The 27,334-nt window shown below is 61.6% G+C and overlaps 2 protein-coding genes across 3 annotated transcripts; one reads left to right on the forward strand and one right to left on the reverse strand.

Annotated features, from left to right (window-relative positions):
• The first annotated feature begins 311 nt into the window (after positions 1-311).
• On the forward strand, positions 312-16,373 carry ATG4B (autophagy related 4B cysteine peptidase). Of its 2 annotated transcripts, none has more exons than XM_061412944.1 (13): positions 312-495; positions 7,524-7,625; positions 7,754-7,825; positions 8,879-8,977; positions 9,342-9,443; positions 9,946-10,018; positions 10,523-10,602; positions 12,767-12,960; positions 13,231-13,309; positions 13,468-13,613; positions 14,242-14,298; positions 14,559-14,652; positions 15,266-16,373. In XM_061412944.1, exons 1-13 carry the CDS (start codon positions 327-329, stop codon positions 15,337-15,339), a joined length of 1,341 nt encoding a protein of 446 aa, XP_061268928.1. In that variant the 5' UTR covers positions 312-326; the 3' UTR covers positions 15,340-16,373. The 2 variants fall into 2 exon arrangements, with proteins under 2 accessions (XP_061268928.1, XP_061268929.1); XM_061412945.1 differs by lacking the exon at positions 312-495 and adding an exon at positions 6,382-6,528.
• A 1,980-nt stretch (positions 16,374-18,353) lies between these two features.
• DTYMK (deoxythymidylate kinase) lies at positions 18,354-27,117 on the reverse strand. Its single transcript, XM_061412946.1, has 5 exons — positions 26,948-27,117; positions 25,837-25,945; positions 22,412-22,502; positions 20,845-21,042; positions 18,354-18,747 (listed from the first exon to the last, which is right to left on the reverse strand). The coding sequence occupies exons 1-5, from the start codon at positions 27,075-27,077 to the stop codon at positions 18,637-18,639; spliced, it is 639 nt and encodes a 212-aa protein (XP_061268930.1). The 5' UTR covers positions 27,078-27,117; the 3' UTR covers positions 18,354-18,636.
• Between the last annotated feature and the right edge of the window lie 217 nt (positions 27,118-27,334).

Below are 27,334 nucleotides of genomic sequence, written 5' to 3' on the forward strand. Positions count from 1 at the left end.
CCCGACTCTCGGAGCGCCCGAGGGCCCGGGCGCCAGGAGGTGCGCCGCCCGAGACGCGCGGGGCCGGGGGTGGGCGGGGGCGCCCCGGGCCTGCGGCGCCCGCCGGCGACATGGCGCCCGGGGCGCGTCCGTACGGCAAGATGGCCGCCCCGGCGGGCGCGCGCGCGCTGCCAGCCCGCCGCCCGCCCCGGCGCCCTGCGGCTCTCTAGCGCCGGCCTCCGCGGCCGCGGCGGGTCGCCGCGGGGATCCCCGGGGGCGCGACGCTGGCCGCCGGGAGGCCGAGCGCGCGGGCCCGGGCCGCCACGCCGGGCGCGCCGTACGCCAAGATGGCGGCGGCGCCGCGGCCGCGCACTTCCTACCCCGCACTTCCGGCCCCGCCCGCGCCCGCGCCGCGCGACCCGGATTGGCCCGGGCGGCGGCCCGTCGCGTCGCGCTGCGCAGCCGTCGGAGCGACGCCGCGCTCAGTCGGCGGCCCTGGAGCGAAGATGGACGCAGGTGAGGGCCGGCGGGGCGCGGGTCCGCCGGGGAGGCCCTCGCCGAGCCGCTGCGCGCCGGCGCCTAGGCTGCGGCCTCGCCGGCGCGGCGCGGGGCGGGGCGCGGGCCTGAAGCGGCGCGGGGCGCGGGCGGCGTCCCTGGGCGGCCGGCGCGGGGCTGACAGCCCGGTCAGGGTCGGCGTATCTGGCGCCCCGGCGGCCGCTCCCGGGGGCCCGAGGGCGGCCGGGACGAGCAGGGGCGGCGCGGGGCGCGGGCGGGGGCGCCGGGTGGTGCGGCGGGGCCGGCGAAGCCGGTCTCTGACGCGGCGACGGGAAGCTTTTGTCCCCCCCACCCCCGCCCGGAGTTAAGAAGGGGAAACTTCAACTCTCACAAAGTTCCGTGGGTAGGCTGCAGGCGAGGGGAATACTTCAGTACTCACAACGCACGCATGTTTTCCTCTTCAAATTCAGTAACCAATAAATGATCCCAGTGTTCCCCGTGATTGAAAGGACAGGCTGACTCCGCCTCATCGTGTTTCAAGTTCTTGGGAGCTTCACAGCAATGCGGAGTGTGTGGGGACTGGGTTGGGAGGGCGTGCGCGCATCCGTGTGTCTGTGTGTGTGTGCTGTTTCCGTCTCTTTTCATTGTGTTTCTGCTGCGGAGCGGACACTTCTTTAATTTTTGCTGGCACGCTGTTGGGGATCTTTGTCCAGTATCCTTGAAAGCATTCTTACACCTTGAAAGGCCTTCTTTTTCCATCCCACAGCGGGGTTACTCCTTTTATAAAATGTGTAGGAAGTGATCTGTGTTAAGAACCCTCCCAACGGTACAGACTCTCTTCTGGCTGAATTCCCCCTGTCATCCTGGATGACATTGTTTTTGCTTCATTTTTCTCTTCTTGGACAGCAGCTGCAATGGGCATTTACTGGACTCTCAGTTTGGAAGCTGTGACATAAACCTTTATGGCCAATATTTCAGTGATTTGTGGCATCTTGTCAGTTCAACGTGTTAGGTAGTAGAAGGAGATGGTAGCCATGATTCCCAAAATGTGATGTTAGCCAGATGTGTCGTGAAGCTGTTTAAAACAAAAAGGACTACGCCCCTGGATGGGGGAAGGAATAGAATTATTTACTTACTAAGACCATTCCTTGAGAGACTCGGTTAGGGTGGAAAGCACAGTTTTATGGTGGTCGTTTTACCTTGAACGTGGAAGCCTTCCTGTTCGAGTTAAGAGCAGCCACATGATGGAGGCTTCATGGAACCCTGATCCCTGCTTCAAAGCAGAGATGTTTGCATGTGAAGGCCTCTGCTGATGCTGACAGAAATGTCTGTGACTCTAGGGTGTGGGGATCAGTTTTCTTTCTGACCTGATGCTGTGCGTCCTTTGGGATCGTTAATGTCCAGCCTGCCCTGATTTCCGGAGTCCTTACAGGTTCTGCCTTCCTGGCCAAACGTTATGCAGTTCCGGTGGTTTTTACAGTCATCCGTTCAATAGCTGTGTTTATTAGTGAGTGTGGGTTTGTGTCTGGCATTGTTCTACATCTTGTGACTAGAGAAGTGAACGAAATAGATAAAAAGTGTGTCCTGACTGACATGTTAGACGTGACACCCACAGTGTGGCTCGTGGGAGAGTGCTGTGGGCCCAGCAGGAGGGAGTTGGAATCATCAGGATGGCCTGGAAAGATCTCACCACAGAGGCAGCCAGTTTTGACTGGGACTCAAAAGCAGTGCAGGGGGAAGGGCATGTGGCCTGCTCTGGCAGCGACCAGTGGCCTGGGCGCAGTGGGTGGGAGTGAGCGAACTGAAGGCGGGGCAGCGACAAGGTCTGGTCATGGGCCTTGTTGGCTCGTGGGCATGTGAGTGGGACGGGGCTGCTTTGGGGGCTTTTTCAAGGAGGAGTAACGTGACTCGCACTGGCTGCTCTGCTGCAGAGGAGCAGAAGGCCCGTCAGGAGGCTGCAACAGTGAGCCACGCGCGAACCTGGAGGGCTGGGTCCTCGTGGGGAGAGGGGGTTGAAATCTGGTGCCTCTGCAGGTTGGGGCAGGAGGACTGTGGTGGTGGGAAGTGTGCAGGCCAGCCGCGGGATGGGAGGGGTTTGAAATACCGCGCTCTGTGGCCTGAGCTGGGAGATGCAGGGAGGCCCGGGGAGCTCTACGTGCTAGGGAGGTGTTAGGAGGGGGTCTTGCAGGGGCTAAGAGTGAGGCGCCTGCTGGACATCCGTGTCGTATCGTCCAAAGGGCCTCGGGTCTGCGGGCCTGGAGCTGAGGGCGGAGGCCTGGGCTGGAGGTAGAAGTGTGTGGGGCCGGTCTGAGCAAGGTCTCTAAGGGCCTGAGTGGGAGGGGAGGCGGGGCTGGATGCCCTGGGCTGCAGGCAGCAGGCAGACCCCAGGCCTGTCCTCACAGCCCGCTCTGGTTGGCACTGAACATGCTGTCGGCTCCTTGAGGACAGAGTTGGTGTCTGGTGCTTCATCTTTGGGCTTTGCCTTTGTCTGACAGGTGGTTGGTGATGGAAGAAGCAGAACTTGAGTTGCTGGGGATGCACACGGTCCTGTCCTGTAGGTGTTCCCGGGCTGCAGGGTTTGTGTATAATGGAAATCCGCGTGTTGGTGTAACGTGTAGGGGATGAGGAGGGCAGTCAGGCTCACTGAAGGCCGGCTGGAGTCCCTTCTCTCTGGTGTGTTCACTAAAGTGGCCTGGGCAGTGTCCTGGTGCCCCTAAAGTTCCAGCTTTTCTTTCCTTCCATTGATTTCCTTCCTTTGCTTCCTTTTTTCATTGAGAACTGTTGTTCAGTTGCTCAGTCGTGTCCCACTCTTTGTGGCCCCATGGACTGCATCAAGCCAGGCTTCCCTGTCCATCAGCAACTCCCGGAGCTTGCTGAAAGTCATGTCCATCGAGTCGGTGATGCCATCCAACCATCTCATCCTCTGTCATCCCCTCTCCTCCTGCCTTCAATCTTTCCCAGCATCAGTCTCTTTTCTAATGAGTTGGCTCTTTGCATCAGGGGCCAAAGTACTTAAGCTTCAGCATCAGTCCTTCCAGTGCCAGCATTTTCGTATAAACGATTTGGGATTTGAAAAAAACTAACTACTTGCAAACTCGTTATTTTAAATATAAGCATCTTTGTGGAAGAAAAGAAGGGAGGACCCGTCTTTTGGTTTTATTCTAAAAGCATACGTAATACGTGTTTATAAGGTATAACACGTGTTTATAAGATATAATCTCAGAAACATACATGTTTTGGAAAAACGTCTTTGAAGTGTGGTACATTACACTAAGCTCTAAAGAATTCTAATGGTGCATATTTTTTGTGCTTTTCCCTGGTTGAGTTACCGTGTAATTGAGACTAAGTTATCTGGTTACGTTTACTGAGTACAGTTTGCTATTTTTCAATCATGTTAATAACGTTAAATTGAAACATTTAAAAATAGAATTGCCATCCTATTAGTGGACTTTCTGCTTTCTCTTCCTGGTGAGATCAGGGACACCCTTGGGAAGAAGAGGTGACTGGGTGGAAAAAAATGCTTTTAAAAGCCTTTCTCAAAGAGGACAGTGCATGTCTTGCTTCTCCTGTGTCTTCTTCAAATCAGAGTCACTGCCCGAGCGTCTGGAGACTGGCATTCTTTGGGAAGTCGGGCTCCTTTTAGCTCAGGAGGTGTGTGAGCTTCATAGATGAGGATCCCAGGTTCCCCTTGTGGGTCTGTGTTGTGAGACGAGGCTGCCTCTGGGCCGAGTGTGGAGGCTGCTGGTCCTCAGCCGGTGGAGCCGGTCAGTCTGAGGATGAGTCAGGGTAGGAACTTCTGAGGATGGACTCCTCTTGTGGATCGGGCTGCATGAGGCTTAGTGATTGTGAAGGTTCATTTAAAAATGGAAGGTGTCGGGGTTTCCATTGCAGTCTTTGCTGACCTTGTGTTCTGCCCTCCAGAAGCATGGAACACACTTGGGCTAAATCAGTACTGAAAATGAGCAGCGGTGGTGTTCAGCTCGCGGAGGGCGATTAAGTTTCCTCAGACACGCCTCACGGCCTGAGCTCACGGGGAGGGACCCGGAGATGCTAAGCACCGGGCTGGGGTCCCGCGGGCAGAGTTGGCCACTCGCCCTCGTTCCTAAGTGAACAAACGGAGGCTCAGAATTGTGAGTTGTGTGTCGGCCAGCAGGTGGGTTCTCTGTTTCCAGAGTCTGATCTCAATAGAAAGTCGAACAGCAGAAGTGATTGGAATTCGGAGAGGTCTGTCCTTCCTTCACTGCAGAGGCTGAGCCTCAGGTCAGGGGTTGCCAGGGGCTTGTGGCGGGTGTCGGGGGCAGGAGGGTTGGCCTGTACCCCCAAGGCTGAGAAGCCCTTGGCTCTGCCTCTCTGGCCACAGCTGCAGGTCCATGAACTCCATGCTGGCGCCGGGGGCAGGCCTGTTCTTGGGGCCAGGGCTTGTCAGGTCACCTGGGTGGCCGGGCTAATTCTGGAGGACGTTGGCCCAGGTGTCGCAGCTCGGACTGTGGAGATGGGTGTGCTGCCCTCCCTGCGCCCCCCTGGGAGGACCAGGGCTCATTGCACGTGCTGATCCATTCTCTCTTTAGCTCCTGCTTTGCCAGCGAGTTAACTGGCATAGGGGAGAAGGGTGTGGGCTGAGACCACCGGGCGCTCCGCAGGGTGCAGAGAGGGGAGCTGGGCCTGGGGTGTCCTAGGCCGATGTCACAGGAGCCGTGACCTGTGCCCAGAAGGGTCCCGCCTCCAGGAGGAGCGGGAGGTGTGGGCTGCGGGACCCCTGGCGGCTTCCTGCCCATGTGGTCCCTTCAGGAACCTCGGGCAGTGAAGACTGCGAGGCTGCCCAGCCTGTAATGTTGTGAGTCACAGCGGGGGACTCGGTGACGTGTTAACAGGGAGGACACGTGTTTCCCCTTCCCTCTGAAGTTAGCTGTGTTGCCTATAAAGTCGGCGTCTTACCCTGAGAGCCGTGCCTGCTTCCTTGTGTGCCCCTTCTTGGGTGAGAACCCGCCCACTGCGGGCGCTGCTATCACCAGTGTTCAGAGCAGCCGCGCCCCCTTTTCTTGCTCACCTCGCTGGAAGCTGGCGTCTCCGGCGCACCCCAGGGCCCTCTGATGTGTGCGTGCCCCGCTGTCCTCAGAGTGCTCCAGGGCTTAGTAGGCAGGGCCGCCTCGGGTTCTGGCTGCGGGCCTGCAGGGTGAGCGCCACTGCCGCGCAGCGCTGCGGGCTGAGATCAGACAGGTCCTGTTGGCCCTGCACCCTTGGAGTCATCGTGGCAGGCGTGAGTCCACACGTGTGTAAGCCTTGCGGTCTGAGGCGGCCGTGCCCTCTGAAGATGTGGGGACGGCTTCCACAGGCAGAGACACAGACGTGTTCTCTGAGGAGACGGAGCTGCGGCTCACTCCTGCTGGGTTACAGTCATGTGCACAAACAAACACCTCTGTGTGGAAAGGGCTAGAGAGAACCTTGCAGGTTAAATTATTAATCCTTGATTGCAAGCCAGCCTGGCGGACATGGGGGACGCACGGACAAGGCAGGCCCTCAGAGCAGGGCAGCCTCGCCCGGGCCCTTGGGAGCCGCTGTGGAGGTGCAGGGCCCCTCTGTGCCCGTGGGGTTTCGGGCGATGGGCAGGAGGCAGAGCTGGCTCCCAGCGTTGGGGGGTTCCTGGTGCGTGCTGAGCACACGGCCTCTCTTGCTGCCGGCGTGTGGTGTCGTGAGCGCTGTCCGCAGCCCTGGGAGCGCAGGTTGGCTGAGCAGCAGTGCAGCCGTTCAGGGCCAGCAGAGCACGTGCCTCTGTCCTTGACGTTGGTGACGCACGCCGACCTTGGAGTCCTTTGTCTGCCGGCCTCTCGTGAACCCTTCTCAGGAAGGGCTCAGGGCTGCATCCCGGCTGTGCTGCCGGGACATGTTCTGGGTGATGGGTGAGGAGCTTTCCCCACCCAGAGGCTGACTGTGTGCCGGGGCACCCCCAGCCGTGGGGGCCCCACAGGGACCTGCGCCCCTCTGCCTGCCTTTCCTGGGGCTGGGGGTGCCGGCAGGACGCTGTGAGGCGCCAGGACTCCGGACAAAGAAACGCAGGTGAGTCGGCACAGACGGCTTCTGCAAGGAGGCACGAGGCTGCAGCTGATGCTTTACGTTTTGTGGGCTTTGGATTGTTTTAGTAAATTGTTGTTTACTAAAAGGTAGGGCTGTTAATGAAAAATAAAATCAAGTGTGGGAGAAGCTCATTCCACGTCTTTGATTTTCCGGAGAGCTGAGTGGAGGTGCATGTGGACGGGGTGGGGGCGCTGTTGGAGCGGGTGAGGCGGCAGCCGGGAGCAGGGTGCCCGGGATGCCCCGTGGGCCTCGCCCCGTGGGTGGCGGATGAGCTGCTGCGTTGGGAGCCCAGGGCAGAGGGAGGGTGTCCGCCGGGCTCCGGCTTCTCTGAAGCTGCGCCATGGGCCGCAGGTGGACACAGTGCACACGCAGCTCCGCGGGAAGCGGGGGTTGTACCCTGGGTTCCAGGGCGCCCGCAGCCCCGGGGTCCCACGCTGCTGTCTGGAGTGGCGCCCTGCCGGGTAAGGTGGCCCAGCCAGACTGCTGCTGCTCCGCCTCGCGTGCCGTCCAGACCAGCCCCACGTGCAGAGACGGAGGTCTGGGCCCGTCTGTTTGTCTTTTAGGTTCGAGTCTGAAACAGGGGCTTGATGTGTTAGTTGCTGGGTCGTGTCCGACTCTCTGTGGCCTCGGGGACTGTAGGTGCCAGTTCCCTGTGTCTGTGGAGTTCTGCATGTGGGAACGCTGGAGTGGGTAGCCGTGCCTTCTCCAGGGGATCTTCCTGGCCCGGGGATCAAACCCGCGCCCCGTGCACTGCGGGTGGCCCCTGTGCTGTGGGGGCCACTCCTCCCGCCCCTCTGTGCCTGGGCCTGGCCCTGGCCCCTGCTCCCTAGCACCGAGCACCCCCTTCTTCATGTGGTGGCCGTGCAGAGGCCCCAAACTCCACGTGGGCTCTCTGTACAGAGACGCTGTGCATGATCTCTGATCCTCGTTTATAAAATCAGGAAACGGCCATCAGAGTGTGTCTTTGGTTTCCATAGCTACCCTGACCTACGACACGCTCCGATTTGCTGAGTTTGAGGATTTCCCTGAGACCTCGGAGCCTGTCTGGATCCTCGGGAGGAAGTACAGTGTCCTCACAGGTACGGCCCTGCCGAACTGCCCTCCTCTCCTGCAGAAAGCGGCATGGTGGTCAGTTGTCTGTGACTTCCCGAGACACAGGCCTGGGCGCTTACTGCCATGTGTGCATGTCCCCTCTCTCATTCTCTAGAAAAGGACGAGATCTTGGCCGATGTGGCATCGAGACTCTGGTTTACGTACAGAAAGAACTTCCCGGCCATCGGTGAGTACCGCCTGCTGCAGCGAGTGCTTTGAGCGGGAAGCACAGAGCTCAGCGCCAGGGCTTGTCCCTGGTGTCGCCCTCAGGCAGCTTTCTGGCTGCAGAGCTCGGCCGCAGCCTGGGGTCCCGGTCCTGCCGCACCGGGGATGCTTTCGACAGTGGCCACGCTTGCTCCCTGGGGCCTGGGGCCTGGCGATGAGCCACGCCTGCTGTTGGCAGTGCAGAGCGGAGCGCGGCCGGAAGCGCATGGCCCCTCTTGGTGCTGAGGCCACCTCTGCTCCTGGAGGCCCCGGGCCTCTGCGCTGGGCCCGGGTTGGAGCTGGCAGCGCTGTGGGTTGGGCGCTGGGAAGCCCTTGTCGCGCCCCTCAGCTGCCCTGGTGGGTCCGCTCTTGGTTGTAGGCCCTGAAGGGCAAGGCGGGGCTCCTAGCTGTGTCCCTGGCGGCCAGTCTCCATCAGCTCCCTCCTCAGGGGGCTGCTGTCTGTCCCCAGAGCTCGGGAGCCGGGGGCACCTCCCTGTCCCGGGGCTGCATCCTGCCGCAGGCTTGTCAGACACCTCAGGCTCGCTCTCGCTCTCGCTCCTGCTGGGCCCCCATGGGGCTGGAGCCACTGGGCGGGCGGCGCTGTCTGAGCCCCAGGGAAGGGCAGCTGGCGGCAGCCTGCGTGAGTGGCCGTCGGGGGAGCTCGGCGGCTCTCCCGGCCGTGGTCTGTGCCACTGACCGCAGCACGAGACCACCGTGCGGTGGGGCGACCCGCGTGCTGCCGAGGCTGCAGCTGCAGGCGCTCGGCCCGCTCTGAGCCCGCCCTCTGCGGCAGGCCGTGTCCGCTGTGCGTCTGCGAGCCGCGGGGCCTGTCGCACATCTGGGGACGCCGCTCCCACTCTGCATCACTCGTGAGGCTGAGGTCTCTTTGCGTGTGTCTAGGTGTTCTGTTTCTCTGAGACTTGTTCACACATTGTCCCCTAACGAGGGGAGTGAGGGCATTTCCCTCAGCGGGAGCGGGTCGTTGGCGGGCCCGGCCTTGGTCTGACGTGCGCGCCTCTCTCGCCCTCCACGGCAGGGGGCACCGGCCCCACCTCGGACACGGGCTGGGGCTGCATGCTGAGGTGCGGACAGATGATCTTCGCCCAGGCCCTGGTGTGCCGGCACCTGGGCCGCGGTGAGTCTCTGCGAGTCGGCACGTTCTCGGGGGGCAGGGGGCATCACCGTGCACTCCGGGGCTTCGGGGTTTTCTTTGTAACGACCGAGAAGTTTCCGTTGATTAAAGAAAGCGGCTCTGACGACGCTCGTAAGCGTTTGTGTTTCAGAAGTCGTCTCTAAAGCACTGAGCCAGTCTCCATTTCTGTGTGCGTCTGCTTTGACGCGTTGGCGTGTGTATGTTTGAAACCCTGAAGAACGCAGTTCTCCCGCTGAGGGAGTCTCTCGGGAAGTATGGGCACCACCTGTGTTGTGAGAGCCTTGTGACGACGGCGGCCGCTTGCCTGTGTTTGGGGAAACTGAACTTGTGTGTCTATCCCCCATAGACTGGAGGTGGACGCAGCGGAAGAGGCAGCCGGACAGCTACTGCAGCGTCCTGCAGGCGTTCCTGGACAGGAAGGACAGCTGCTACTCCATCCATCAGATAGGTGGGGGGTGCGGCACGTCGGGCGTGGGCCTCGAGGGCGCCTCTGTTGTGAGAGCTGGGGTTCCATGCGGCTCTCTGCCCGAGCTCACATGCTGTCAGCCTGGCGTTGGTGAACAGCAGCTTGCAGGCCTCGCAGGCTGCTCCTTGGCGCCCCGCGATGGCAGCACTGCCTGTCCAGACTCCCCGCAGTCTTGGCCAGCTTGTCTCGTCCTGCCTCCACCCACGTGGACGGGGCGGAGCTCTGTGTTCACTGACCTGAGCTCCGCCTCAGTCCGCTCCCCCACCTGGGCTAGGGTTGGGGTCCGAGGGGGGTGCACCTTGAAGAGAAGGGTGTCCCTGCGGGCGGCGGTGGCACATCCTGGCGCTAGGCAGGAGCTCCCGTGAGGCAGGCTTCTCGGCCAGCGTTCCCAGGCCACACGGCCCGCACGGCCTCTGGGATGGGGAGTAGGAGGGGTTTCGGGACGCGGAGGGGGGTGAGGGTCGCTAACCTCTGTTTCCTGCAGCACAAATGGGAGTCGGCGAGGGCAAGTCCATCGGCCAGTGGTACGGGCCCAACACCGTCGCCCAAGTCCTCAAGTACGTGCCCAGGCTGCTCACACTCGCCCGGGCCTCTGCCGCCGAAGGAAACGAGGGCTCTCTTGCTCTCTTGGCCTTTTCAGGACCCTCAGAAGGGTCCTCAGAGGTCACCGTGTTGAGGGGTCTTAGGAGACGGAATCTGTTTTTAGTGAGGGTGTGTCCACCTGGGTCCTGGGAGCCCCTGCAGAGCCCCCAGGTTAGACAGAGCCCCCTCCTCTCAGGCTGTGACTCCTCGGCCACAGGCGCCCGCCCAGCATGGCGCCTCCCACTGTGCTGTCAGCTCGGCGTGTCGGGGGCGCAGGCTGGGCTGATTGGGGTGGCCGGGCTGCCTCAGGCTTGGCAAGGCCTGGGCTGGGCTTTTGACTCTTGCCCGTGTGCTGGCCTGATTGGGAAGTGGGTCCCTGAACGGCTCCTCGCGCGACCTCCCCTGCACAGCTGCGGCTGGCAGAGGCCAGGAGGCTCGAGCCGGGCAGGCTCATCGGGGTGTCCTCCCCTCCCCGGTAGGAAGCTGGCTGTCTTCGACACCTGGAGCGCCCTGGCTGTGCATGTGGCAATGGACAACACAGTGGTGATGGCGGATATCAGTGAGTGAGTGGGCTCCGGGCAGGGCAGGAGGGCGCTGGGCGCCCTGCTTCTGCGTCTGGGGTGGAGTTTTCGGTGCCCGTGGTCTGGGCCTGCGTGTGCTCTGATGCCCCATGAGGAATGCCACAGCATCTTCCTGGCCCCCAGACGCTGTGAGAGGTTTAGAATTCCGAGGAGCACCCAGACTCACAAGGTCTACAGGCAAAGCTGTGGTCTGCCTGTCGTCACTGAGGGAGGAGCAGGGTTCAGACGCTGACAGTGTGAACGGGGCTGAGGGGGGAGCAGAGCTCAGACGCTGACGGTGTGAACGGGGCTGGGACCCACGGGCAGGGGCCTGTCAGGGTGCGGGGCGGGCCGTGTGGGGTGCGCGAACTGCTCCTGTCTTGGGCCAGGTGTGGGTGGACCCCGCGCCAGCAGGAAGGTGTCCTCCTCACAGAAGGGCCTCTTGGTTGGCAAAGCAGAACTCAGATAAAGTTGAGAGACGGCGCAGCAGGGCAGCTGCGTCCCTGGGGCGGTAGCGTGAGCTAATGCGGAGCAGGCAGGGGAAAAGGACAGGATCTGAACTGTCTAGAAACGTCAAGCTTTCTATCTCAGCTTTTGGGTTGAAAAAGTCAAGCTTAAAGGTTACCTGTCAGAAGTTGACATGTACAAAACTCAGGGAAGAGTATACACCTTTAGTGCTGGTGACGGCACAGTGAACAGTGATGGAATGAAGTGTAGTTCAGGAGCCTAGGAAAGGACCGGTAACAGTGATGGAAGGACCTTTGGAAGTGCAGCGTAGAGAGAATGCTTTAGAAGGAGGTGCGGTAGAACGACTACCTTTTAGAGCTGGCTGTCTGCAGCAGTGTGCACGTTACCAGCAACTGTGTCAGGGGTAAGGAGAAGCCCAGAAATCTGTGTTTGGAAATCAGGAGGGGAGAGCCTGATGCCGACCCGTGTGTGGGTTTTCCCAGCCCAGCAGTTCCGCGACGCCCGTCTGCAGGCCTGCAGAACCCCCTGACACACACACCCCCACTGAAGACCCCAGGGCGAGTCCAGATGGTGGACTTGTGCTTCCGACGGACTGGCTGGAGGCTCCATGACCCTGTCCTCGGGTCCGTGACTTTGCTGGAGCAGCTGGGAGACTCAGGAGCACTTTACTCACGAGAGCACGGGCGTACCCAAGGACAGGACTCAGGCAGCCAACGGGAGAGACACCTGAAGTCCTTTCAGCGTTTATGGGGGCAGCACTAACAGGCCCGAGGGTCCAGGTTGTCGTCTACTGGCGACTGAACACTCCCTTCTCTGGAGCAGCGTGGAGGGGCGCCTGCATCCAGCCCCTCCCTCAGACCTCTCCAGAGCCCCCAGTAACAACCGGGGATGGCTCCATGGCACTCCTCACTCAGGAAGGTCTGAGGGTTTGGAGGCACCTGCTCAGGACGCACCCCTGACCCCTTCTGATTAGCAAGTGGACTCAAGAGGGTGTTTGATGGGCTCTGAGGAGGTACCCAGTAGGGCCTGACTCTCCAGTGCACACATCCCTACCTTGGGTATCTGTTGGCACTCTGCGAGCAAGTAGATTCATGGATCTTTTTTTTAATTTAAGGGGTTTTCCCTTTGGGTCATGACTCGCCGTCCCAGACTTGGCTGGCTCCTTGACTGCCCAGGCGTGTGTGCTGTCGTAGGCCCCCTCCTGGCGTTCTCTCACCCTGAACTTTTGGCCCCTTAGTGGGGAAGGGTGTCCAGGAGCCATGGCTGGGTGCCTGGGCGCTTGTGGCTGCTGGAGGGTCTTCTACACTGAACTCGGGAGTAAGCCTGTTCCCTGAGGGATTAGCGGTGTGTTTAGACAGAAGGAAAAGAAAGAAACGTTTCTGCTTGATGCTGCCCTTGCTGAGGGGGCCGCGGGCCTGCGGTCAGCGCTGCGTCCGCCTGGCTGGTGGCTTCCCAGGCGCATGTGAGTGTGCTCTCACACTAGTCTGTGTGTATGCTGTATTTCACAGTAGAAGTTTCCAGTTGGGCACACGTAGGAAGCATGCGCTCTCTCTGTCCCTGTAGCGGCAGGCTTATCTGAGGCTCAGTTTCCAGGGCTGAGCTGTTCTTGACCCACTGGACTGTTCACAGCTGTGTTTTAGCGGTGGACTCGCACCTCCTCCCTTGCAGCCCCTGAGAACAGTTTGCCTCTTGCAGGGAGGTTATGCAGGAGCAGCCTTCCCTGTGCCGGGGCCGAGGCCTTCCCCGCAGACTCCGAGCGGCATTGCAACGGCTTTCCGGCAGGGGCCGAGGGCGGCGGGCGCGCGGCACCCTGGAGACCCTTGGTGCTGCTCATCCCGCTGCGCCTGGGGTTGGCAGACGTCAACGCGGCCTACGCGGGCACGCTCAAGGTGGGTCTGTGCCGGCATCTCCCCTCCTGCGGCCGGGGCCGCTGCTTCCCGGAGCCCCCTGCTGTCCCCTCTCTGCCCCCTGGGTCGTGCCGGCTCCTCCCTACAGCGGCTGGGCCAACCCCTTGTGCGGCTGCTTGCTGCCCTGCTGTCCCCTTCGCCCTGCCTGGGGCTCCCGCGAAGGACCTGCGCCTCAGGGTCGGGAGCCGTGCTCTATGAGGCGGTGCTCGCAGCCCCGCGGGGAGCCCCTGCTCACAGCCCTGCTCCCTGCAGCACTGCTTCCGGATGCCCCAGTCCCTGGGCGTGATCGGAGGGAAGCCCAACAGTGCCCACTACTTCATCGGCTACGTTGGTGAGTGGGGGTCTGCTGTGGTTGAAGGAAGTGGGTGGTCCTCAGGGTGCCCCCCCCTGCCCCTCCACTGGACACGAAGCCGCCTCCGCTAGGCCGGCGTGGCTTTGGGGGCTGCGGTGGGGCTGCCCTGCCCTCGCTGACGCCCGCCACCCACCCAGGGGAGGAGCTCATCTACCTGGACCCCCACACCACGCAGCCAGCCGTGGCGGCTGCTGACCGCTGCCCGGTCCCGGACGAGAGCTTCCATTGCCAGCACCCGCCGGGCAGGATGAGCATCGCGGAGCTCGACCCGTCTATCGCCGTGGTGCGTCCCCCGTGTCCCGCCATCGGCGCTGTCCTGCTGCTGCTGCAGGAGGGAGGCCCCCTGCTCCCGTGATTTCACCGTCGTGCGCTTAGTGTGACGTCAGGCAGTTCAGAGCCCAGAAGTGCGCAGAGCGGCTCCGGCCCCACCCCCTCACCGCAGCCCCTCCTCGGGCTCCCCACCCCGCGCGCTTCGTGCTCGGTTTCTGAGCTGCTGTGTCTGCCGGGTGGGCCTTAAGAATGTACCTCCTCACGCTCTTCTGATGGCAAGGCGGGAAGGGTTGGTTCGGCTCAGAATACATTTGCGGGAGGCCAGGGACCCCTAGAAATCAGAACAACGTACCGGTCACCCAAGCCGTGGACACGAGGCATTCGGTCCTGAGAAGGGGCGACCCCAGACGCACTGCCTGTGGGTCTGGGTCACTCCCAGAGGCCCGTGGCCCCGGGGAGGGCGTTGGCGGGGGTCTCACAGGAGCCCGTGTGAGCTCGTCAGAACGAGGCCGGGTCTGAGGCCGTCTGGGCGGAGGGGGGTGGGCACCGCAGCCGGACAGCAAGGCAGGCCCGGCATGTCCAGGGTGCACCTGAGGGCCCATGGGCCAGGTGGCCCCTCTTACGGCACGTGTTGGTTGCAGGGGTTCTTCTGTGAGACCGAGGATGACTTTAACGACTGGTGTCAGCAAGTGAGAAAGGTGGGTGGTGGCTCATGTCCCGTGGGGTGTGGGCTGGAGGCTGGTCGGGGTCTGGGGTCCAGCCCCCGCCTCAGCTGCCCCGCCCTGTGTGGGGCCGCGCTTGCCTTGCCTGCCCCTGGACGCCCCGTCATGCTTGCTGTGGTCGCAGACCCCCTGGGATTCCCATCCCTGGGGTTGCCTGGGAAGGCCGCCTGGCCCGGTGGGTCCTGCCTCCGCTTGGCTCTCCCTGCGCCGTGGCCTGACGCGCACTCTGCCGACAGCTGTCCCTGCTGGGAGGCGCCCTGCCCATGTTTGAGCTGGTGGAGCAGCAGCCTTCCCACCTGGCCTGTCCCGACGTCCTCAACTTGTCCTTAGGTGAGTCCAGAGGCCCCAGGGTCTCGTGCTGGGGTGCGGTCTGCCTGATGCTGCCCTCCCCTGTCTCCCCAGGGCCTGTTCTGCTGACCTGTGGCCTGAGCCCCAGGTGCAACTCCCTGGGGTTTTGTGAGGGGCCCCCAGGGGGCACACTATGCGTGTCCGCTTCATGCCTTCTCCCTGGGCTCCTGGGAGCCGGGACAGGCTAGGCCTTCTGCAGTGAAGCAGACTCTGGGGCTCTGTCCCTACAGCCCCGTGGTTCTGGGGGCACCTTCCCAGTATGAGTGGAGCTTGTGCAGAGGGGGTCCGCCTGGTGTGGCTAGGTGCCCTCCAGTGGGGGCCCTCGTCCCTGAGTCTGAGGGCTGGGCTCTGCTGCCTGTTCGGACCCTGCCAGGAGCAGGGTGCCCCAGCTGGGCAGTCTGGGGTGCCCCGCCCCCCATCTGCATTCAGGCCTCCCTGACAGTCGGGCACCGGGCAGGACGTGCTCCTCACAGGGCATGTGGGTGGGACGTGGGGTGAGGCCTGTGCGCCCTCAGGCACTTGACCCTCAGCCCCACCCCCTAGACTTAGTGACGCATGCCTGCGTCTACCGAGGTTTTGTCTCGTTTTTTTCTAGACTCTTCTGACGCGGAGCGACTGGAAAGATTCTTTGACTCAGAAGACGAAGACTTTGAGATCCTGTCCCTCTGAGAGTCCTGCAGGTGGGGATGGTCTCACTGGCCCTGCAGGGGCGCTCGGCCGCCGTGTCTCGTCCACCCGCTGCCCGCCGCCCAGCGCCCCAGGCCAGCCGCCTCCACGTGACGGAAGCCCTGGGCACGCGCTCCCGCCGCACTGCCAGCCCTGCCTGGCACCCCGTGCCCTCCTGGCCCGGCTGCTCACCTTGAAATTAAAGCCCTGTCTGAAGCTCCATGAAGGACATGGCTGCCGCTGGGCGTGTCCCTAGACAGGCTCTGAAGACGCAGTCTGCAGGGTGCCGTGGGAAAAGGGGCCAAGGACCATGGCGGGCGTCCCGCACTGGGAGGAGAGGCATGGGGGCGGGCAGTCAGGTCCAAAGATGTCGCTGCGCGCCGTGCCAAGCAGCAGTGCGGCCCGGCCGGAGCCCGGGGAGGCCACGGCCCGTGCTGCTGCTGCTTGTCCCGCCTGCTTCCCCCAGGGTGGGGGGCTTGCCGCCCCGGAGCACCCCCCACCTCACCCCTCGTCAGGGCCTCCCTCCCGATCGGCACAGCTTCAGATGGTTTGGGGCCTGAGGGTCAAGCCTGCTTGTGGCGTGAGGCGGGTGTGTCGCCCCTCACCGCAGGGGCACACCCAGATCTGCTCACACTGACTTGGGGCTGCCTGCCTCCTCTCAGCCTGTGTCCCACCCAGGAGTGCAGACCCGGCTGGGAGCTCAGGTGGGGGCGGCCTCCCTCCCAGGAGCCCCCAACTGCCCGCCACCCGGGGGGCAGCGGGCACCCTGCCCCTCAGGTGTTGTCCACCTAAGTTATTTCGTGTCCCTTACGTTTTCTCCCCTTCTCTGTCCCTCAGGCAGAGCTGGGGGTCTCTGTTCCCCCTGCCGCTGGCGCGCAGGGTCTCTGCTCAGCCGGCAGCAGGGGTGCCTGACGGGGGACCACTGACCAGAGGGGGCTGTCTCGTGTGTTGGAAAAGGCTTATTGAAGAGTATCTACTCTTAGTCGTCTAGTTTGCGGTTCTTTACTGCAAATAATAAGTTTCAATAGAAAACACAATTTGTCTGTGTCTTGATTTTCCTGGAGTTGTAATTGGATGTGGTGAGAACAAGGACAGTATTTTCTGTTTGTAAGGGCCCCTGGGAAGGACCTGGTGGGCACGCAGAGCGAGCTCGTGGTTCCCAGGCCTGGGCGGGCAGTGCCCCCTGCATGGACCTGCTCTGCGCGGTGTGCTGGTTCTCACCTTGTGTTGTTCAGTTGCTCAGTTGTGTCTGACTGTGACCCTGTAGACTGCAGCACGCCAGGCTTCCCTCCCTTCAGCATCTCCCAGTTTCCTCAGATTCATGTCCGTTGAGTCACTGATGCCATGCAAGCATCTCATTCCGTCACCCTCTTCTTTAGTCTTCAGTCTTTCTCAGCATCAAGGTCTTTGTTCCAGTTAGCTCTTTGCATCTGGTGGCCCAAGTACTGGAGCTGCAACATCAGCATTGGTCCTTCCAGTGAATATTCAGAACCGGTTGGATCTGCTTGCAGTCCAAGGGACTCTCAAGAGTCTTCTCCAACACCACAATTTGAAAGCATTAATTCTTCAGCGGTCAGCCGCCTTTACGGTCCAACTCACATCTATGCACGACTACTGGAAAAACCACCCAGTGGCTCAGGAGTAAAGAATCCACCTACAATGCAGGAAAAACAGGTTCCATCCCTGGGTCGGGAAGATCCCCTGGAGGGCATGGCAAGCCTCTGCAGCATTCTTGCCTGGAGAATCCCATGGAAAGAGGAGCCTGGTGGGCTGCAGGCCACAGGGTCGCAGAGTTGGACACAACTGAAGTGGCTGAGCACCCTTTCCCTCATGTGGTTTGTGTTTAAACCAAGACATGCAGGGAGGTCAGACTCTGTTGCTCCCTCACGGGTGTGGAGTGGCCATGGTGCTGGGCGTTTGGCAGCTCCCTAAACAGCACCCTTTTGGGTGCCCAATGCCTCAGCTGGTCACCCCCAAGTGAGTCACCAGGAAGGACTGAGCAAGGCCACTTGCCACACCCAGGAGGTCCTGGTGGGAGTGCTGGAGCTACGCTGAGCCGTTCCACTCCCTGCCGTGGTGGGTTCACGGGGACCAGGGCCAGAGAGGAAGTGCTGTGGCCAGAGCCCGAGGCCTGGCTTCTAGAAGCAGCCCATTTGGCTTCTGGAGCCTCCACACTCCGGCTGAGGCTCCTCTTAGGACCCTGGAGGTCAGAGGTCAGCAGTGCTGTCCCCAGGGCCCTGGCTACTTCCCTTGTCCAGCTCCCACACCCCTGGCCCAACAGCCCACATGCACACACAGCATCGTCTCCCCTGACCAGACCCTTCTGCCTCCAGGGACTGCGGGGCCCTGTCCTAACCTGGGCCAGTGGGCTCCCCGTCAGGGGCCTCCTGCCCAGGCCTGTGGCCTCCCTGTCAGCCAGACCTCAGGACCCCTGCCCACGCTGTGTTTTCTTCCCCCAGCATGTGGCCTGTCGTGTGAAAGGTCAGAAGGCAGGTCAGGGGTCGCCCACCATCCCTGTGGATGCCCTCAGGACTCTTGAACGCAGTGGTCCAGCTCCACGTGTGGCTCCTAACTGCTGCTGCCCTGACCTCAAGCATGTGCTGCTGGCTGGGTGGACGCACCCGAGGCTGGCCCAGCGCCCGTGGCGGGCCCTGTGAGGCAGCCACATGGCCGTCCGGGTGCAGGGACCCAGGCCCCTCCGTCCTCCCCCGAGGGCTGGGCTGCCCCTCCTGCCCAACCCCGTGGGCGGGCAGCCTCCTCTGTGCAGCTGGGCCGGAGGGCGCCCCTGTTGTGCAGGAGCAGGGCCTGGGCACCTCTGCCCCTGGATCTGTCACATGGTCTCATTCTGCTTGGGACCCAGTCTCCGGCCCACACCCTGGAAGCGCTGAGCCCCGGGGCGCCCTGTAGACAGGGACCCTGCCTGCCTCCAACTGCAGGGCTCGTCCTGGAGTAACTGCGGGATGGGATGCAGAGGGTTATACAGCTGGGTCTCCCATCTCAACAGAATGACCAGCATGTACCAGATGCATTCAGATGAGACAGATGCTGCTCTGACACGGCCAGGCCGGGCCCCGCAAGCCAAGGCACGGGGCTGGCACTCAGCCCAGGCGCGACCAGGCCAGGCCGACAGCACCAGGGCCCCCAGCTGCCACTGCTGTCTCCATCTGTCTTTATTGATGATGCCTGCGGACACGCTGAGGGTTTCAGCAGCCCCGATAGGACCTCTGGACGCAGCTGTGAGACCTCGGCAAGGAAAGCACAGTGATTACGAGTGTCTCTGGGGCACAGGGGGCCAGCCTCCTACGCCCACAGCTGCCCCAGGGGCCTGTGTGCGGCAGCCTGGATGGCGTCCTCAGACAGCGCGCGGATCTCTCGGTGGATGTCCTCGATGCTTCTGGAGGCGTTGACCATCTGTGCGGGCAGGAGACACAAGGTGTTAACGTTCTCAGTGCACGGGCTAGGCCAGAGGGCACAGCTTCGGCTCCTCACCCCCCAGCCTCGCCAGGGGCCCGAGCTGCCCCGCGCTCCGTGGTACCCCGTGGCACCCTGGTGCCAGCGGCGGACTTGGTGAGGGCAGCCACACCCTCCATGCTGCGACTGGACCGCCCGGAGCCCCAGGCAGGTCCGCGTCCGCTCCTCCCCACCTGCAGCCCCGCTGCTGAGACCCCTTGCCCAGGTGAACAGCGCGGGACCCTCGGTCACCGGGAAGCCAGCCCGTGAGGAACCGCTCTCCGCCTGAGAGAGGGCCATGTACTGGGCACACAAGGCGGGCATGCCCAGGACCCCTCCTTTGCCAAGGCTCAGCCCTGGGGGCGCCAAGAGCCTCTCGGCAGCTGCGGGGCAGCACACTCTGCTAGAGCCCCAGGAACAGAGGCCCTCAGACAACTGCAACTGCACGCCGGCCTCAGAGGCCTCCCGCGGCTCCCGCGTGACCTCATGTGTGGCGCCCCATGGCCTTGTCTCAGGGCGGAGCCGGGGTCACTGCAGACACTGGGCTGGGGAGGCCCAGGATGAGCCCCAAGACCGTAACACGCGGGACCGGAAAGGGCCCCAACATGAAGGGGCCTCCTGGAGGCCAGACCCCGGCAATGTGGGCCTCGGACAGCTGGGAAGGCACGTGCTGGGGAGGGAGCCCTGCACGCCAGCCTATGGGCCGTGTGGTTTCACCTGGACTCAAAACCCCTCCTCAGAGGAACGCAGAGGGACATCACCGTGAACCACCTGGCCGAGGTGGGGGAGCACGGCCGGAACGGAGGTGCTGAAGGTGCACGCCCCGTGACCCGGCAGCGACCACCCAGCAAAGGCGACAACCTGAGCCCAACCACGCAGCAAGCGAGGCTCAGCGACGAGGAGCCCGTGGCTTCAGAAACACCGAGCCGAGACTCTCAGAGACAGGAGACCAGCGACGAGCTGGGCACCATGCATGTGGTCACACAGGTCAGTGGGAGGACCCGGCGTCCGGGCCACGGGAGAGGACCCGTGTGAACAGCCCAGGCCCACACGGGATGGCGTCAGGTACTGAAACTTATCGTCAAACGGTTCCTGGAAGAGTTTTCTCTAAGTCTGTTACTGCTTTAAAGATGTGTGTAAAAAATACCGAAGTAAGCTTTCAGATCAACAGAAGCTGAGACTCGACGAGGGGACCTGCCCTACGAGGAGCATCAGCGAAGTTCCTAGAGCTCTGGGAGCCCAGCTGAGAGGACAGCTTGGCAGAAAGGCAGCCACTGACCTCTCCCTCCCCTGCTCCTGATGCTGTGCTTTCCTGTCTGGGTCTCAGCAGGCGCTGAAATGCAGTATAAATCATGGATCATCTGCACCACGTACAACTACTTAAAAAAGAATACCAGAGCGGGAGTTCCCTGGTGGTCTGGTGGTTAAGGCTCTGCACATCTGTTCCAAGGGGCTGAGTTCCACCCGTGCTCGGGGAACTAAGATCCCACATGCCGCAGGGCATGGCAAAAATAAAAAATTTGTGAGAACAAATTAAAAAAAAAATGAAAATGAAGAAAACCAGAAAAATAGAGAACTCCGGCATTTGGTAGCTGATAGAACCATCGCAGTTGAGGCCCCACACTGCAGCCTCTGCCTGGGGAAAACTATGCCCTTCCCTCCAGCCCTGAGCACCCCGAGACACACGGTAAGGTCAGGGGTGTGCTTTAAACCTGCACGGGGAGCCCTGGCCACACACTCAGCAGGGCAGGGAGACGCGTGAGCCCAACTGGCAGGTATGCAGCCCGTTGCAGCCATGGACACTGGCTGCAGGGAGGCTGGAGATAGGCGGGGCCGGGAAGTGCCCTGAGGCCATGGGGACCATGCCTGAGGTGGCAGCTAGGGCGACAGGGGAGGCCCCAGGCCCGCGCTGCCCAGGGCTGGAACCATGCTGAGAGTCTGGGAGGTCCCTTGTTGGACCCAGGCACGCGTGAGCTGCCACAGCGCGGCTCCAACTCCCCTGCCCTGGCCTGGGAGTGGCCCCTCCTGCACCAGCTCCAGGGCCCAGGCAGCACTCACCTTCCAGGGCAGACTCGGGTCTGCCAGGAGCTGCTGGAAGCGCTGCAGGGCGCGCTGCTGGAAGGGGCCACTCTCGTAGCGCTCGCGGCCAAACTCGCCCCGCGCTGCGGCCTCTGCGAGCTGCAGCTGCAGGAAGACGACCAGGTCGGGCTTGGGGAGGCCCACGTCCGGCTGCTTACACCAATCCAGGGAGAAATTCTGGGGACAAAGAACCACCCTGAGAGGGAGCCAGCGTAACGCGGTCTCGTTTCTGGTTCCAGATTCACCAAGAAGGGAGAGAGGGAGCTGGGATGTGTGAGGAGAATTCTCATGTGACAGCGGGCGCCCTTTAGGCTGCATGTGGTTTCTCTCTTGGTTCCGTCCATGGGGCGCCCAGGGCCCAGGACCCTACACCCTCCAGCCACGCGGCAGCCCAGGCCAGGGTGGCTCCCGTTCTGAGGAGAGGGGGAGACCCTCGCCAGGGTCCCACATGCCCTCTGCGGCACGTCTGCTCTCCTTCACCCTTCTAATTCTAGGAGCAGTGTTTCCATTCTGGAGGAAAACCCAGGATGCGTGACTTGGGGCCACACCGTAGCCTGAGGGTTAGAAGCCATCTGTGGGCTCAGATCCCCAAGCACAGGATGAGGGCACCTGTCCACCCTTCCCGAGCCCGTGTGACGTTCACAGACGGAGCCGAGGGGCCGGTACCTCGGGAGGATTCTCCTAAAGGAGGACCCAGCTGCTTGTGCCGGAAGACAGGCAGGATTAAAGGGTCAGCATTCTACAGCCTTTTGTGAATTAACCACGATCAAAGACTGTTATAAGACAATCGGGCACAGTGTGCCTCTGGACAGGAGCCTTGCGAACATCAACAAACGTTTAAATAGAAGGAAAGAGAGGCAGAAACCTACGTATTAAGAGCGTCAAGGGACATTTGAAGAATGGACCTTAATTAGCCCAACTCTGGTTCAACCTAATTGTAAAAATCTAAGGTGAACAAACAGTATCTGGGCGCCAGGACCCCTGAGCACAGACTGAAGGACTTTGGGGGGTGGCTGCCCACTCGCCGGGGTTGGGACGAGGGTCTGGAAAGCGCCCCTGGGGACGCGCACCAAGACGCTCACGGGGGTGATGCCGTGTCTGGCGGGTCACGGAGACGAGCACGCTGAGGCGGGTGCTGACGCTGAAGGCACCCTTTCTCTGCTGGGGTCTGTTTGAACATCCTCAATAAAAGGCAAGACACAGGGCCGTGTGGTCACACGGGCCATTGTACCTGTGAAACAGCAGCTCTCTGGAACGGGGGCTCAGGAGAACAGCACCCCACATACTCTCACCGTCTCTCCTGACGACAAGGCGCTGGACGAAATGGGTCTGCCCACCGACCCCTGCGTGACTGATGTGAAATGTATCAGCCGAGTCAGAACTGCAGCCGTGTCTGCGGGGACAACCCGCACCTACAGAGAGGCTGCCCGTCCTGTCCAGGCGACCCGGAGAACGGGGACCACAGAGCCCTGGGTGCTGACATGGAGCCCACGGGGACTGCCGAGTCCACACGGCGCGAACCACGCGCAGGCCAAGTGGCACTCACCTCCTTGGCGCTGGTGAAGGCCACCCCGGAGAAGGCGTATCTGTCCACAACCAGGGTGACGCCCTGGCTCAACTTCTCCTTCATTAACGGCCTATGAGAGAGGGAATGCCCGTGAGCCCTGGTCCCAGCTTCACAGCTCCTGAGTTTCAGGCTCAAAGTGTCCTGCAGACACAGAGCAGCTCAGAAAGCAACGTGAGGACAGGGCTGCACCCAGGCAGTGTGTAGCCGGGCTTTCACTCCCCAAAGCTCTGATCTCTCCAAGAGGCCACGTGGACAGCCCAGCAACACCAGGCACAGAAAGGCAAGTCCACCAGGGGCGTGAACACAGCTGGTACTGGCGAAGGCCCAGGGGCAACTCAGCCGCTGGGCACAGGGGTCCAGGCCCTGCCAAGAAGGGAGAAGCCGGAACAAGGGGAGGGAAGTGTGGGCGCAGCCTGGAGGGGACGACAGATGCCTGCATTTCCTCCTGGGAGGGGCCCTCCACAGGGGGCCCGGGGTCTCAGGAAGACAGGTACAAAGGCCGCAGCCTTGCCAGCAGCACGGCCCGCTGATGACCGGCGCCAGAGGAGACGGGTTGGGGGTGCCACTAACAGGGAAAGGGCTCCTCACTGCCCCATCGCTCCTCAGTGCACACTGCTGACACTCACAGCCTCCAGAGCCCGCAGGCAGGGCGACCCCGACGTGTCGCCGGCCAGGCCGAGCAGAGTGTGCGGATGCGGCCTCCAGCTGGCGGACGGTGCCCGAGGCAACAGGCGCCCGCTGACCTCGGAAACCAAGGGCGTTGCGCACCCACAGCGGCAAGCGGGCAGCAGGGAGCTTTTTGTGCGGATCTGACTGTTGGAGCCGTTTTGTGTCTTATGAAAAACTGAGATCAACAACAGGGAGCAAAAACCCAAACTATACACAAAGTGAAAGGAACCTACCCGGATCCCAAGGGAACACACAGCAAGAGGGAAAGTGCGTCTGGGACGCGTGCACACAGACCCTGTGTCCTGCTCCAGCCACTAAGTGGCAGCCACCCTCCAGCTCAACCAGGCTGGATGCAGATGTGGCGGTGGCTCTGAAACCGCCCCACGGCGTCCTGGACGCAGCAAGCCAGCAGAGCCCAGCAGAGCCTGAGGCGCCGGGCAGGACAGCAGGCATCCGACAGTCCTGCAGGACGTGAGCGTGCGCCCCTGAGCAGAGGTCGGCTGCTAAACACCTCTCCCACCAAGAGGAAGGCAGCGGGTCTCAGCTACCGCGGAAGACGCGAGCACCAGAACCGTCAGAGGGACGGGAGAGCCGGCCTGAAGGGGTCCTGCAGGCCGCGTCTGAACAAACGGAGCAGCAAACAAGGAGCAGCAGAGGCCGCCCCCGAGCCCTCGCTGATGGCAGACGGACAGGCAGGAGCAGGAAGGCTCTATACGGAATCCAGCTGGTCCACGCAGGAGAAACGAAGGCGTCAGAGAAACACTGACCGCCCCAGACAGGGCTGCTGCGTCACTGCGGCCGTGGCCGACTCTGACCCCAGGGACTGCAGCCCACCAGGCTCCTCTGCTCATGGGGTTCTCCCAGCAAGAATACTGCAGTGCACTGCCATTTCCTTCTCAAGGGGATCCTCATGACCCAGGGATCAAACCTGAGTCTCTTACGTCTCCTGCAGTGGCCGAAGGATTCTTTACCACCAGTGCCACTGCCAGCCCAGCGGTCAGCTTGACGAGGGTTTACACAGGATTCTCAACAGGAGGAAGCCGCTGAGTGGGAGAGCGGGGGGACGCCAGGGACGCCTCAGTGGGCTCGCAGGGGACTTCCTGCTCTCGAGAGGACCCACGTCACTTCTGTGGTACTGCGCCAAAAATGCAAACCCAAATCCACTCAGGAAGAACCATAAACCCAGCATTTCACTCACAGCTGGCGAACTTCACACAGAGTAAGGGGAGAGCAAATGTGACAGCGCACTGCGAAAGCTGAGGCTTGGGAGGCGCTGCTGAGCCGTGGCAGAGGGCGGGACAGACGCTTACTGCTAGGGAAGGCGCTGCTGAGCCGTGGCAGAGGGCCGGACAGACGCCGGACAGACGCTTACTGCTAGGAAGAAACCCGTGGACGGCCCTGGACAATGGCAGGTTCCGACAGACAGGGAGGAAGTGGAGGCGGTACCAGAACACAGCACCGCAGGCGAGGGGCGCTCTGCCTACAACACTGCCCAGGAAGCTCCAGCTGAGACGCCGAGCAAGACCAAGGTCACGCAGCTGGCGGACGACAGTGCCACAGCGGCCCAGAATCCAACCTGTCAACCAAGGGCTTCCATGGGTCAGAAAAGCTGATCTGATGGGAGTGGCTGGGGTGACCTGAAGGGGACTTGTGGCAGAAAAAACGGGCCAGGGTACACAGGCCGGCACGCCTGGGCAAGGCTGGAGCTGAGGAGGGGAGTGGTCCTGTTCCTCATTCTGAACTGATCTGATGTTATTTTCTACTAACGCACAAAAAGCAAAAATCAGAACACCCAGATCAAGAAACCCTAGATGTGCTAGAGATTATAAATATGGCCTCACTGGGACTTCCCTGGTGATCCCAATGAAGTGCGATGGTTAAGACTCTGCGATTCCACCTAGAGGGCACAGGTTCAATCCCTGGTTGGGGAACTAAGATCCCACAAGCCTGAGTGCAACCAAGAAGAAAATTAAAAACAAATAAACCTGGCCTCCTTTTCATCTAACACGTGGAAGGGGTAGGCCTTTCCAGACAAGACCCTGGCTCAGCCAAGGCCAGAGGGAGCGGTGCCAGCCTGCTCGTGGGAGGGCGCCAGGCACAGCCCCTTGCGTGCCCACCCGAAGGACTCGCTCCATCCACAGTGGAGCAGCCTTTCCGGACAGCAGGCCGCAGGAGCTGAGAGGAGAGCGGAACGCAGACAGCGAGGCAGTTAGGAAGCATGCCGTGAGGTGGTCTGCCCGCAAGGACCCCGTTTATTCATTAGAACACCTCCTGTGACATACGTGTTACTGACACACACGTGTGCAGACAGGAACAGGAGCACCGGAGTGTGCCCCACAGGCGCTCTGTCATCAGCTGTGCTGGGTACAGAGGGATCCCACCAAGGCGATGTAAGACAGAGGGGGCGGGAGAGGGCAGACCCCAGCATCAACCATCAGCCTCACTTAGTGACTCGTAACACTGGTTCATCCAAGACAAATAAGAGAGACTCCGGGTGGGGGGGACGAGCTAGGGACACTCTGTACGTCTCCATCAGCTTTTCTGTGCGCCTGAAACGACCTAACGTCACAAAAGGAGTGGGGTGGGGGGTATTAACTAGAGCTCTGGGGATCTGTGAATAAAGAATGTGTAAAGGTACAGCCTCCAGCCTGACTCTCAGCCACTCAGAAACAAGAGCCCACTGAGTCGAGGGGGTAAATACAGAGCAGGGAGGGTGGCGGGGCCAGGGTGTTTACACGTGCTCCCAGCGGTTCGCGGAGAAGAGAAGGTGCACCGAGTGATCCTCCATCTCGCTTTTCTTCTCCAAGTAGGAGCTGAGCAGCTTGCCAATTTCAGTTGATCTTTCTAAAACAAGAGAGAAAAAACACAGAAAATGAGATCAGGCTCGTCATGGACATTAAGAACAGTTTGTGCAGAACTTCTGGCCCTGACCTGTCCAACTTTGAAGTTTATTTTACTGCAACTTTGGACAGGCTCACACCTTTACCCGAGGAAGCGCAGCAGTGTGCAGACACTGGGCTGAACAAAGCTTTAGGAGAAAGGAGCTCAGGTAGGAAGCAGCAATCAGAGGCAGAGCCAACCAAGGGGCACTGGTTCCAGGATCTGCCTTGACACCAAAAGGACCTTTAAGCGCTGCAGCTGGCTCTTAGTATCCGAGGTTTTCCGTCCCTGCAGTCCACCAACCCAGGACTGCAGAGTCCTGCGTGTTTATTGAAAAAAGGTGTCTGTGTGGACCTGAGCGGCTCATACCTACGTCATTCAAAGGGTCAACTGTGTAAGATTTGCAGACTGTCTGGCTTAAAGATTAAAACGATAAATATTCAAGGAAGCATTTTCCCTCCACTGCTGCCACCTCTGGTTTGTAAACCCTGAACTTCTCTTGAATACCTAAGTATTGATGATATTCTTACAAGCGTTTTCAAGACCACCGTTTTACATTAAAAATATGACACAAAACCACTCAGAAGGTAAACGCTCAAGGGCGGGCGGGCGGGCGGAGGAACCCCAAAACAAAACGGAGACTTGGGTTACAGAGCAGCACCAGGAACCTTCTGGGGGTGACAGTCATTACTCTATGAAGACGCCTTCTGGGCTGTACACGTGTTGAGACTAAACACAGGACCTGATTGCCTGCACGTCAGCGGCGCCTTAATGACCACAGACGCGTCCGGCTGAGGCTCAGGGGCCACAAGGGCCCGGCCCCTGCGCCCCGACCCGCGGACCTACGAGGGCGGGCCCGGCCCACGAGGCATTCGCTTCCCACCCTCGGGGCCTGGAGAGGCCCCGGGTCGCGTCCCCATCCCCGGCCCCCCGGAACCCCGCGCTCGCCCGGCCCGCCGCGCCCACCAGGGAAGCGCAGCAGCTCGGCGCGGTGCCCCTCGGCGCACAGTGCGTCCACCAGCTTGCGGCTCTGGGTGCTTTTCCCCGCGCGGTCCACGCCCTCCAGCACGATGAGCGCGCCGCGCCGGCCCGCCATCGCCGCGCCTTCCCGCCACCACTGCCCCGGACCGCCCGCACTGCGCATTGGCTGTGGTCGTTCGCGTCGCGCGCGGGGATTGGCTCACGCGGGCCGGCGTGGCCGGATTGGCTGGGACTAGCACAGCGGAAGCGGGGCGACTGGTCTGGGAGTGCCTCTGTCGCACCGCCTCTTCCGGGCCAGAATGTCGGCGCGCAGTGTCCCGCGCAGGCCGCCGTCTTTGGCGCGGGTGTCCGCTCTTCCTGCGAAAGCACGGG

This window comes from Bos javanicus, chromosome 3, assembly GCF_032452875.1.
Source record: "Bos javanicus breed banteng chromosome 3, ARS-OSU_banteng_1.0, whole genome shotgun sequence".
NCBI classification, from domain to species: domain Eukaryota; kingdom Metazoa; phylum Chordata; class Mammalia; order Artiodactyla; family Bovidae; genus Bos; species Bos javanicus.

What these genes read in the sequence shown, in the direction of transcription:
- DTYMK (XM_061412946.1), bottom strand. Translation starts at nt 27,077, where the DNA reads ATGGCGGGCCGGCGCGGCGCGCTCATCGTGCTGGAGGGCGTGGACCGC. An exon ending in CGAGCTGCTGCGCTTCCCTG is followed by an intron (nt 25,946 to 26,947) that starts GTGGGCGCGGCG and finishes CTCTTGTTTTAG; the next exon opens with AAAGATCAACTGAAATTGGC. An exon ending in GCGAACCGCTGGGAGCACGT is followed by an intron (nt 22,503 to 25,836) that starts GTAAACACCCTG and finishes CCTCTCTCATAG; the next exon opens with GCCGTTAATGAAGGAGAAGT.
- ATG4B (XM_061412944.1), top strand. Translation starts at nt 327, where the DNA reads ATGGCGGCGGCGCCGCGGCCGCGCACTTCCTACCCCGCACTTCCGGCC. An exon ending in CTACTCCATCCATCAGATAG is followed by an intron (nt 9,444 to 9,945) that starts GTGGGGGGTGCG and finishes TGTTTCCTGCAG; the next exon opens with CACAAATGGGAGTCGGCGAG. An exon ending in ACCGTCGCCCAAGTCCTCAA is followed by an intron (nt 10,019 to 10,522) that starts GTACGTGCCCAG and finishes CCTCCCCGGTAG; the next exon opens with GAAGCTGGCTGTCTTCGACA.